General features: G+C 41.0%; 1 protein-coding gene across 1 annotated transcript; it reads right to left on the reverse strand.

Moving 5' to 3' along the window:
- zmynd19 (zinc finger, MYND-type containing 19) lies at positions 1–7,044 on the reverse strand. Its single transcript, XM_050053353.1, has 6 exons — positions 6,795–7,044; positions 5,010–5,069; positions 4,810–4,916; positions 3,913–4,053; positions 1,906–2,086; positions 1–1,722 (listed from the first exon to the last, which is right to left on the reverse strand). The coding sequence occupies exons 1-6, from the start codon at positions 6,843–6,845 to the stop codon at positions 1,579–1,581; spliced, it is 684 nt and encodes a 227-aa protein (XP_049909310.1). The 5' UTR covers positions 6,846–7,044; the 3' UTR covers positions 1–1,578.
- Positions 7,045–12,724: the final 5,680 nt, after the last annotated feature.

Below are 12,724 nucleotides of genomic sequence, written 5' to 3' on the forward strand. Positions count from 1 at the left end.
TTTTTTTTTTTTTTTTTTTTTTTTTTAATAACGTTTGCCTTCAAATATCACCAGGACAAAAAACATGTTTCACAATCAAATGTTTTAAATAAATATAGCTCCATTGATAGAATTTCTTCAAAAAAATAACCCTTAGAGCAAACTCTCACACAAGAAACTGAGCGCTAACCCCCTCCCCGACCCCGACGCACACATACCATAACCCTGCAGGTGCAAAAAATACAGTTGAGAAGACAGGTGACTGTTAAAAACCAGCAAACTAAGACTGACTGGAGGGATTTAAACCGGTGTGCCGAACTACAGGTCATAGTAGACTTTGGTAGAAACCATTTCTTACACTGTTTCCTTGTGATCATCGGAAAGGTTTGACTGATACTTTGCGTGTTGTGAACATTAAATAAATATTTTGTGATCACAAGAAAGCAGTTTCTTACATCATGACTGACGTCACAAGCTTTATTTCTGTGGGATCATGAGAAAAAGGCCTGTACCAACGCCAAGAACAGTTTTTTAGATAGTAACTGGAGAATTTTGAGGGCAAAAAAAAAAAATCCAGTTACTTCAGGTAATTAAAACTTTGTACCTTGTCTTAAACAACAAAAATTATAGAAAAATAAAATGACTCACGGGTCAAGAAAGAAAATTCTAGAAAAAAATTAAAGCCTTTATTTGGCAGCTACTTTATTATAGAACAGTGAAAATATTTTAACCCAATTTTTGATTAAATATGAAATTTAAAACTGTGTAATATGGCCCCTTTAAGAAGAGAAAAGACATATATTAACCCGGCTCGTAACCCATGTCGACCATTTCAATGTCCTTCAGTACATATTGGCAGCACATACACATACATACACAAGCATACGCACTCATACACAACCCCACACTCTCAATACTGGTAGTGTGATTCAATCAGTGAAATCTATCTGACGTGTGTGGTGGTTGGCTGCGTGGGGAGTACGGCAGACAGGGAGGCGGCTAAGGTGTCGATGACCATGAAGACAGCAGCCGTGTGCACCAGAGAGGTCAGAGAGGGAGCAATACAGTGAAAAGGTCCATGTCCCATTTGTACCGGCTGAATGACGGGTACTGCGGCCCCTGGGTCCCCCGTTTGCACAGACGTCACCAAACCCAGCGGCTGGGTGGAGGAACAAAAGTGGATGACGACAACTGTTCATTTTGTGGTCCAAAGAAGCTTGTCCAGTTCATCAACAAGACAACTTTTTTCCCCCCTCACATACAAAACCATAGCAGCAGGTAGAGCTCGAGGGTCTTCCTCCTCGAGAAAAATAATGAAAAACAAAAATAATACCTTTCCCCGCCATCCAGCAAGCAAGCTATGGAGAATTACCAGTTCTGGGAAGTGGCAGATGTCTTTTTGCTTTATTCCCCTTCCCCTCCTCCATCTTCTTACCCCCTGAATCCAAACCATCAAGCAACCAACATTGTCCTCTGTCGTTAGTCTCTTGTCAGCGATTTCCCCCGTTTTGCACTTCAGCCCCAGTGTCCCAACCCACAAGTCTAACCCTATCCCCCCCCGTTCTCCCTCCTCCTCTCCCGGGCGAGGATGAGGGCAGATCATCGTTCGGGCTCCGACTCCAGGGCCAGCACCCGCTTGCGCTCGCGACACTGCTTCTTGTGGGCAGGCCAGTCCCTCTGCTGGCACTGGGAGCCACAGTAGCGCGCCACCTGGCAGCGACCGCAGATGTTGAACTCCCGGAGCTGTGGGAGTACAAGGCACAACATCATGTTTGGCTCAGGGCCTGTCTAATGCTTTGGTAGAGTGATCCTATGTAGCAATTTTGCCCTACGAATCAATGTTGGTATAATGACACTTATTAAATTAAAAAAGTAACATAACTACACATTGAATTGATAGTTTCATATGGATGTTACAGTACATACCCTCCTCTCAATGAGTGAACAAGGAGGATAATGACACTCATAGTAGGTGCAGGAGCACTCCTCTTCCTCCACCAGCTCCCCGTTAGCGTTGTAGTAGCGTGTGCGGCTCAGCTCCAGATACTGCTCCTCCACAGGGTCGGCCGGTACCTGCTGGATGGCCAGCCAATACAAAGACTGCTCCCTGGACAGTTTCGAGAATATACAAAGAATTATTAGACCCGTACTGCACATTTTACAACAAATATTTATGAATAAGCTGTAAGAAACATTATATATTGGGATTTTAAGATGAAAACACACCAAGCAGTGGCAAGTACAGCCTGTGGCTGCTTTGAGCTCAGTGAGCTCTGGTCTTTTGATTCTGCGGCTAAGTGCAGGCAAACTAAAAGTTGGGAATAGTTTAATTTGGGTGGCGGATTGCAGACAGAGAATACCTGTAACTTATTAGTGAAGCAAGTCCTGTGACATGGTGACCTATGGTATGAGGACTTTCTTCCCGGCTGAAACACATGAACATGCCTCCTGCATTTCACCACTGCTTAGTGTGTTCTCAGCATTAACTTTTATCTATAACTCTAAATACTGTTAAAGGGTCAGCTAACCTAGAATACAAAATTAAATTTTTTAAAACTCATTTCAAACTAAACTTCAGTCAGTCAGTCAGTCTAAAATATGCAAATTTCAAACGCCGGTCAAATTCCCGGTGTGTCGCATGATTTACATCGTATAACTTCAGCAGCGAGCACACACGCACATGTGCAGCTCACGGATTGGGCGATGTGAGGAAGGGGACCTCAGGGACACAGTGGTTTGGGTAGGACAACTAAATGATTTCGGCCAGAGAATCAGGTTCGAGAGAAAGCTTTAAATTCCAATGCAGGAGGTCCACAACAAGTGTGTATGTGTGTGGTTCTGAACTAAACAAAAGGAAAAATAGCTTTACACTCAATTCTTACAAATATGGCTTCTCACCTTAATCATTCATGCACACACATCAAAAGAGAGAAGGAGAAAGTTATTAATTGTCCGTGTTAAATTTAACTGCAGAGCTCTCACTGCTGCACGGTGCCGCTTGTAACTGACGAGGCGCAAGTCCGCGTGCCGAAGATGTGCAAGTCCGCACGCTTACTGGCGGGCGCGTCCTCAGCACTAAGGGCTTTCGTACAGGCGACCTACACCATGTCGGCCGTATGGAATTTTTGTCTATTCAAGAAATTACCCACAAACGCTATACACCAAGAAGTATTGTTTTATTTATCTATGTTTTTAATTATGTATGCCTTTTTTACTTATTTATTTTAATACTGTACCTGAAGTTATATTTGAGCAAAAAGGAAAATGTTTCTTAACCTGTGTCACTTTTTTGTGTGTTTGTTTGTTTAAGATCATTATTGAAAAGCTGGTTCTATCTTGGTTAAAATGTTAGATCATTATTGAAAAGCTGGTTCTATCTTGGTTAAAATGTTCTAATACAAAAAGAAAGATAGAAAATATTGCAGTATCTTGTGTGCTGTAAAGTGGTTTGAAAAAAATGAAATCGGAATCGGCCAAAATCAGATTTGGCCGTCCAAACACTGCAAATCGGAAATTGGGATGGGCCCAAAAAATTGTAATCGGTGCAAGTCTATTTCAAACAAAACAAAAAACACTTCATGTAAGCAGAGGCCAGTGTGATGCTAATGCAATGATAATGTTGTGTGACCCACAGTAAAAACTTTTGTTTCCCAAAAACATCAGGATACTGAGGAGAAAAAAAAACAAGTTCATGTCCTTTTTTCTGAGCAATTACTTATATTTATTTAGGTTTTCCTGGGGGGAAAAAAGTTGTTATTGTCAGGTCCAGGCGAAGCAAGGTCCCCAGTCAATAAGACTAAAAGTAACTAAATAAGGCTTTACCCACAGGTAAAACATCTGGCTCGTGCAGTATTCTACATCCCTACACAGCTACAGAATCATGATTTGAATTTAATTTTTCAGCCTTTAGCACTGGTATAGCTGCAATCCTACCTCTGTTTGCTGGAAATCTCCTCCGGCTTGGGGCTCCAGCCCACTGGCACCAGTCGCAGATTGTCTAGTCGGTTGTCCACCGTCACAGAGTTTATGTGGATGACTTGAAAACTGGGAGCGATGCCTCCTCTGTGCTTCTCCCTGGGTCAAGAAACATATCCATACCATAGGTCAAACACTCTTTTAGCAGTTACAAAATAACAACAGCTCATTACTATGAAATCTACTCATGTAAATGTGCTAGCAAGACTGCTACTTGCATATTAGCCACTTCCTTGTTTATCTGAACACTCTGGTCATGTGCAAGAGGAGCATAAAAGGAGACAAGCAGACCCCTAAGACTTCATCTGAGCCAAAAAAAATTATCTGCAGCTCTCAATGGTTTTCAAACATGACTGTGGAGCTCTAGGGACAAGGCTCAGTTTGTATGCTGCTAAACATGGTATATTAAACTATACTATGCCAAACGAAAATGGGAGATAAACAGCACTGAATCCTTATGACGTAAAGCTTAACTGATAGCAGTAGGAACATTTTTTGAAGGACAGTGTCAGCTACTGAGCACCAGCCTGCACTGCTAAGAACACAAAACAGTATATCTTAGAATATAAAGCACTAAGACAGATGCATGTGAAGGTTTCCACACTTTTACTTGTTGCTGTAAAGAGGCCTCCTCAACCTTCATGTTGCAAGTTTAATTTTTTTTTAATCAGACTATTACACCAATTCTCATCTCTATTCAGAGGTCATGTTCAAAATTTTTAAGTTGATTATGATTAGAGGATCCCATCAAGGACACTTCCACAGTAAGAATGCTCGCCTACGCACAATCTTAACCCCAGATGCTCCAACAGAAAAAAAGCATTTATTCAACACCTGATATAATGAAGTACTCACCAGAGCAGCTCATGCAAAGGCCTCCCTGCCCAGCGGCCTTTGCCGATATCGAAAGCGTAGGCAAAGATCTTAGCTCCATTGCCATCCGCATCTACCTCCATGCGCGCCTGGAAATGGGATAATGTAAAACAAAATGAACATTTGCACTGTCAGAAAAGTGGTAAGAGCAATATTGAAGTATCCGAATCCCAGAAGTTTACCTCAAACGCATAGTTTTCCACAAGTGGTATGTCCTGCTCATCGATCAGTGTGTATTTTGTCTGAAATGAGAGAATGGAGAATAGTTTCATGTTGGCAACCACAACTCTTACAGGAGCTATCTTCGTGGCATGCTTTAACACAATGACAACTTGTTAAAACCTACATTTTAGGACGTTTACAAAAAATGGCAATGTGGAGGAGGGCCTTATAAGCTGTTTGAGTAGTTTAAACTTTTTTACTGCAATAATTACATAATAAAAAAGCAGAATAACCAGTAAATGTTTACAGACTGCAATCAGTGATCATTTTTAAAATGATCTGATAAGCCAGCGCTTCTCTACTGCAGAGCCACCACCTGTTATTTAGTTACAAGACAGCATGGCAATTTATTGACTAACCGCCTCAAACCAGAAAAATTAATCAGTTCCAAATGTGGCTTTAGTTCATATTTATGCACAATTTAACTGGCTTGAACAAACTTGCACAGTCAAACAACACAACGTGTTTGCAGAGGCCACAACAGTCAAATATGATGAGCAGTTAAAGGTATGTTCTACCTCCTGTTTGGAGATGGGCTCTCCACGTGACAGCTGCAACACTGACATAAACACCATCGTAAACGTTCACGTCATCAAGAGGAAAATAAGCATAACAAGCTGCTTTTGAGCAAAATAAACTTTTTGTTTAATCTGATTTTTACATACTAACCACATCTGGACAAGAGGTGCAACATAGTTATGCTACTGAACACCAGAGTCTCGTGTCGACCATTAAAGATACCTGAGCTCTGTCAGTAGGTGGGACTTGCAGCTGCACGTGACAAGATACCAACACAGTAACCCCATGCTACACTGAGCATGGTACCACACAGCACAGGGTGCTGGTGTCCACATACCAAAAGGTCGAAATATGCAATGTGACACTTTGTCACCACTGCCAGACTATTGTGTGGATCTTAACAGGAATGACATCATGTAAATAAGTTGTGTGGCTGCTGGCTGGTGCCCAGGAGGACTGTCACTCAGCAGGGGGTCAACTGAGTCCTTACAGCTCAACCAAGACCGTTTATCCTGAGTGGGAATGTCTTGTGACACGAGCAGCCCAGGAGCATTTCTTGACCACCATACAGCCATACTTTAAAAGTCCCACCAGAGTGGAGCGATAATTATGTAACTTAAACCAAGAAACCGTACAAGTTTACAGCAGATAAAGAGTAGTTTGCTGTCCTGCCGGTGCGTTGTCACGTTGCACAAAAGAATCAGTTGATGGAGCATGGCAATGGCTTCCTCATTAGCAGACACTTCACCGTGTAATCCAAATAACACAGCTAGCGTGGCACTGCCGACTCCACCACCGACTGTTAAAATAATACGGCCAACCGTCGAAAATAAAAACAAACCGCCACCTCCGTTTCAACCCGACACCGGTAACGACAAAATAACGACCTCTGTTTTACCTTTGTGCCAATATTCAACCGTTAAACGTCAGCAAACAGCTAGCTAACGTAACCTGCTACATGCTAGTTAGCGTTAGCTTCATAGCGAGACTGTGTGGTGGCGGCGGAGGTACAGAAAACCAGTCTGGCTCGGCCGGCTTTTCTAATCCCTTCAAATGCGGCTAAAATCAGTAAAGCTGTGTTGCTCCTACATCGGCAACGGGTTGATAACCGTTAAAGTGGTCGACTAACACCGACGCATCACCGATAAACCCGTTTTTCCATCGTCTTTTGTGATCCCCGCGGGCCCTCCCCCGGCCGCACATGGCAGTCCTGGGATCCAGCTCACCTTCCCGGCCACACGGCCGAGCCGTACGATCCCGAGCTTGAAATCCGACATCAGGAGGACGGGCGGTGGTGACAGACGGAGGCGTAGGATCCAACCTAAGCGGTATTCAGGTTTACAACTCGCCGGGGCAGCCCCTCAGCCCCGCTGCGGTGCCAGTTTGGGTGAACTGGTTGGGTGTTTGCCCTGACTCCGGGTCTCTCCGGCAGCAGCCCAGCCTCGGTGACACACCGCTGCTGGCGCAGGAAAGCCGAGCGAGCTGTCGGGGGCGGGACGGGACGAGCCACTAATCAGACCGACCAATCAAACGCCACGTTACAGTTTTTAGAATACGAAGCGTTCGATCATGTTGTCCAATAGGAAGCGAGTACTTTTAACGACCGCCTGTTTCAGTTATTACGTCACCGCACTCTCGTGACCACTTCCAGCCATTTTCGCGCGAAATGTTTGATGGCTGGGTGGGACTACATGGAGGGAATATTGTCTTTTACCATGTTTGCAGGCAGAGAATTTACAAGAATTTGCTTCGGTGTATTGGTGCATAACATGAACATAGAAGAATTTTTAATTAAAAATAAAGGCAAACATTGGAAAAACCAAGAAAACCAAATATAGAATCGGATAAAATAATAATAAATAAATAAAAATATTACCCAAACTTTGGTGTCAGTAGCCTATTATTGGAGTCAATGGGGTGGGCACTGCAAATGAAACTTTAACCCATCATAACTTTGTTGTTTCAACTTGACACAAACCTGAAAACCCTTCACTAGATTCAAATATGCACATTACCTGATGTTTGCTGATTTTGTTTTAAAAAATCTTAATATGTGTGTTTGTTTTCCTTATTATTGGTTTCCAAACAGATCATGGCTCTGTCCAGCAGAGGTTGAGGTGCACCATGTCTGGCTCCTCAAATGCTGTCATGACTGTTCCTTCTTTCATATTTTCCTTGGCTGCAGCCAGGAAGAGGCTATTCTTGTGACATGAAGTTTTGGTCCTAATGGCCTCCTGCCAGACGGAAGTGTTTCAAAGAATTTGTATCCTGCCTTGACTACATGGGAGGGGTCAACCACAGTCTTTCCTGCCCGCCTCTGGATCCTGGAAATGTTCAGATCCTGGAGGGATGGATGACTGCAGCCATTCATCCTCTCCCTAGAGCTAAAAATGTGCTGAATGTGCTGCAGTCTGCCCTTATCCATGGCTGTGGCAGCAGATGGTGGTGGAGAAGCTGAGGACGGACTTGATAGCCATGAAAAAGTGCACCCCATTGTCTTCTGCAAGTTGAACTTCTTCAGCTTCTGCAGGAAGTACATCCTCTGCTGTGCTTTTTTGATAAGGACCCTGATGTTCAGCTCCCATCTGAAGTCCTGGAGCCAAGGAAGCAGAAGGACTCCACAGTGTCTACCAAAGAGTCACACAGGGTGATGGATGCAGGTGGAGCTGCATTGTTCAGGTAATCCACAACCATCTCCAAAGCCTTGAGCACCAGGTTGCTCTGTCCACACCAGGTCACCATGGTCAGTCTCCCACCTGTAGGCAGACTCATCCCCACCAGAGATGAGTTCAGTGAGGGTGGTGTCTCAATTTGGCGTTGCTACTCAGCCTTCCCAAAAAGACTCAATGAATTGTGCATTTTTAATCCATAAAATTTTAGAAGAGAAAAACTTTTCCAGACCCCATAAAAGTTATTTTTATTTGTGTGATGTCATCCCAATGGGCGAACACTAATGAGCATCTGCAGTTGGTTACCTACACCTGTATCCACTCTCCATTCATCCATGCCTTCTACTCATCTGTTCAGTGGTATTTGTCATCAAAGACGTGCTGCAAAATTAGACTTCATGATACAGAACCATTGAGTATTGTATGGATGAAATAGTATGATGATAATGCACTTACAGGCTACTGCAGGAGCACAAGGAAAGGAAGAGATAATGACAAAAAATGATATATCAAGAAAGGTGTGCTGCTATCACTTACACTGTTCAGAGCAATGAGCTGTGTACTCAGTGGTGTACCCGTCCAAACACATCTGTCTAGTTACGGATGACTTTCAGTTCAGTTAGTAAAGTGAGTGAGCACCATCTGGAGATCAGGACCTGTATTACAGAAGAGTTTTAGAAGAACAATTTTGAATTTGGAAACATATGAAGATTTGAGATATCCTCAGTCATGACCTAAAATAGTAAGTTTCTGAAATACAGTCACATTATTTCCATTGTTTGTTGAGTTGTTCAAGTTCCTCAGATTATGAATGTGTTGTTCTTGCTGTCAGGTTCAAACCTTATCGATTTTTGGTTTTCAGACTTTAAAGAAACACATGGTTTTCCCTTTAACAATATTTTGATTTATTGGTAAAGTTATGATGATAGACAGCTTCCCAAGAAATCTTAATCTAGTCTTATATGGGAAAGAATGAGAAATGTCACAGACCAGCACCCATTTTCTTTAGTTAATGAATTTAAGTCCATTGAAAGGGTAACCAGAGAAGAGAAAATTTGCTTTTATTTTTGTGGTATTCATTTTTCAAAACTCAACAGGGTGTGTTAAGAGAGAAAGACTGGTGTAATTCTCTTTTTAGTAAAGGCTTGCACTATTAAATATTTCTATTTCATTATTATTCACTTTAATACAGTATGCATTCATGTATCAAGCTCTTTCACAACAAACCTTTGTTTGTTTTATGATGTGAACACATGCATTTCTTGTGTTTACGAGTTTTTCCCCCATTACAAAACAGCTTTTTATGTTGCAAACAATGGCAGCCCTGTGCCTCTGCTGTTCCCATTTTCAATGTGAAATGTGTGGAAACGCACCTTGTCTGAGCCAGAAGGCACGACTCTCTTCTGTCAATCACTCCTATCCAGTTACGCACAGACATGGAGCTGATGGGAGGAGTGGGAGGTGTGTGGTTCCTTGTGCTGGTTTGAATTTCTTGAGATTTGATCTGTTTCCTCCCAGAACCTTTAACAAAAAGTCTTTCATTTAAACTCACATAAACAGTGATGGGATAGAAATGGATACAAAGAGGATACAAACCCATGCAAAGCCTTTTACTTCCCTTGAATTTCAGCCTCAAGTCCTAATTTTCCTCTTAAAAAGTTGACAAGAAGTTAACTGGAAACGTTTATTATTGGCACCCAGTAGTGAGAACTAAGCACATGGGTAGAGAGGAGTACAAATATACTAACATTTACAGTTAAAACACTATGTAACACTGGCAAATTAAATGAACATAAATGGAAATTTTCTTCCAATAACATAAATATATCAAGTCAGAACAAGAATTAAAATACAGCACAGTAAATTAATTTCTTTTTCCAGTTCCACAAAATATAAAACACAGAATGTCTGTAGATTCTCATTTTATATGGCATCATCACACTGCACACAACAGTTCTGTTAATTTACCATTATCAGTAGGTTATTTTAGTACATTTATAGTTGCACCTTGGTATTGCTTTAGAAATGAAAACATAATTCTTGTGATGCTGGTTGCAGCCGACCTAACTGACTGCACAGTCAGTTCAGTGGAATGGGCCTGGCCATTTAGAAATAAGGGCAGACTGCATTTCAAAAAGTACATTTGAGGTTTCCAGGGCTTTCCCAGACAGTGGGTGTTGTTCACTATTTCTAAACAGAGTCGTCTCTGAGGTGTGGCTGCACCGCTCATCCCTGGGCACACACACATATGATGAAACTGTGTGTCTATCACACCTATCCACCCTGGAAAATCTGATTATATTTGATTATAATTGTCCACAGTTTTCTCACTATGGTAACTTGTAAACAAAAGGAAAATTCCAAATGAAAGAAAAAAACAGGATAGTTTTTCAATATGAGAAAAGTATTCAAAAATGTGTCAAAAAGAGGGAAGTCTACAGTACATAAGTGAAAAGTCTTCATTGAGAAAAGATAGTTCCTTGTCACAGTATGGGTATGACAATTTAATGTTTTAGTAGAATGTTATCATAATAAATATCAGGTAATCATATTACAAAATCTTGTTGTCTAAAGGGATGACTTCCAGAAAATTAACTAATCAAGCATGAATTCACATTAGCTGGGACCTCCAGGCCAAAATTCAGCCTCATATTTTGTAAAAACTGTGGCCACCAAAGGATGGAGAACATTTTGTGGACCAACAAAGCCAGCTATTGAGCTGCTGGTCGTGGCTAAAAAATAATTAATATGATTAGAATTAAAGCTTAGTCTGAGTTTAGTCAAATGCGAGGTAACATTGAAGCACATTTAATCACATTGAAAATCAAGTTGCTTATTTTCAATGTGGTTTTGTATACTGGTGCCATATAGTGATATATATAGCCCTATAGCTTAGATAGATCGACATCAGAAAAATATTGTTATTAGTGTCATGTGAGAAATCTGCATTTGCAAATCTGCATTTACTTTGAATTGATTTAAAATCAAAATATAGACCTGAATGCAAGTTAAAATCATGTGATTTTAAATTTTCAGTTTATGTATGTCTCTTCCATGGATGGATTACTGAATGTGACACAGGGTCCTCACTGACCTAAATCTGCAAAATGCCACTCAAATGAAAAAGTACCAACCAGGAAGAGATTCAAAATGACCAGAGAGACATGCAAAGGAACTGCAAAAAGACACAAAATAACTACAAAAAGGGGCAAAACAACCACAGAGGGACACAAAACTACATATAGATGCATGGAGACTACAAAGAGATGCAAAACAACAACAACAACAACAACAACAACAACAACAAGAAAGAGGCAAAACTACCACATGGTCTGCGTGTCTTTCTCCTATGTCAGGGGGCAGCAACCTTTAATATCAAAAGAGCCATTTTGGCCATTTTTTTTACTGTCTGGAACTGCAATACATATTTGTGCCTTATAATAAAGGTGACACAGCCTAATTATTACTAATAGTTCTAAAGTATGAGCATTCATTAATGTTTTACCACAAAGTTGTTACCCTCCAGTGGGCTATTTAGGATTATTTGGAACTTTTAACGCTGCAGTGTTGGCTATGAAAGCAAACAAATCTGTCCAAGCACTATTCATTTCTTGATTTTCCTCTGAGACCTTTTCTTTTTTTGGATTAGGAATCCATAACCAGCCTAGCTAGAGAGACTCAAAAGTAGCCCTGATATGGAGGTTCCCCAAAATTTAGGAAAAAGCACCAGGCTGTTGACATATTCTAGTTGACGGAATGTTAAAACATTTCTTCACTGAGTGTATAAGCTACACATTTTTACTGCTGGAAAATGTACAAAATGATTTCAGATTTTAAGTTGACATTGTTTGTTTGTATAATTGTATTATTAAATGATTTAATACAAAAAAGCTGCAGGGCGAAAATGTGATTTTGAAATTGATGGCTGGAAGAGCTGCCCTTTCATTTAAATTAGATTGCACCTTTCTTTTTTATGCATTCATTTTATGCATTTACACCTGATCATGATACTGGTGTAAATTCATGTACTCATCGATTGTTTTCATGCAAAATATTTACCTGCAAAGATGGACTAATGACTAATCCTAGTAGAATACAAATTATCACTTACCACTAAAATACATTGTCAGGTAGGCCTATAACTAACTTCAAAATAATTAATCTGTAGTAGACTACTGCAGGTTTCTGTCCCCTGTGACTTTATTTAAGGTCACAGCTGAAAATCTGAGGAGTTTTAAGATGAAAATGGAGAGATAAAGAGACTAAAAGACACTCCAGTATGCAAAGTGACATTTCAGCTTTTTATAGCCTCAGGCCAATTAAAGAATATACCTGTTTGTGATGGATTACCCAGTGATTTAAAACTGGAGAGACGGTTATCAGCTCACGCCCAAATCAAACACCTAAAAAACCAGCAGAGCAGAAACCCTTTTTCCTCTCCCAGCTCTGACCTCTGCTGTCCGTGTCACTTCCGTGTTCCGCTCACC

This window comes from Epinephelus moara, chromosome 9 (genome assembly GCF_006386435.1).
Source record: "Epinephelus moara isolate mb chromosome 9, YSFRI_EMoa_1.0, whole genome shotgun sequence".
Lineage (NCBI taxonomy): Eukaryota > Metazoa > Chordata > Actinopteri > Perciformes > Serranidae > Epinephelus > Epinephelus moara.

What these genes read in the sequence shown, in the direction of transcription:
- zmynd19 (XM_050053353.1), bottom strand. Translation starts at nt 6,845, where the DNA reads ATGTCGGATTTCAAGCTCGGGATCGTACGGCTCGGCCGTGTGGCCGGG. An exon ending in TCGGCCGTGTGGCCGGGAAG is followed by an intron (nt 5,070 to 6,794) that starts GTGAGCTGGATC and finishes CTCTCATTTCAG; the next exon opens with ACAAAATACACACTGATCGA. An exon ending in CCTTTGCATGAGCTGCTCTG is followed by an intron (nt 4,054 to 4,809) that starts GTGAGTACTTCA and finishes TTCTTGACCCAG; the next exon opens with GGAGAAGCACAGAGGAGGCA.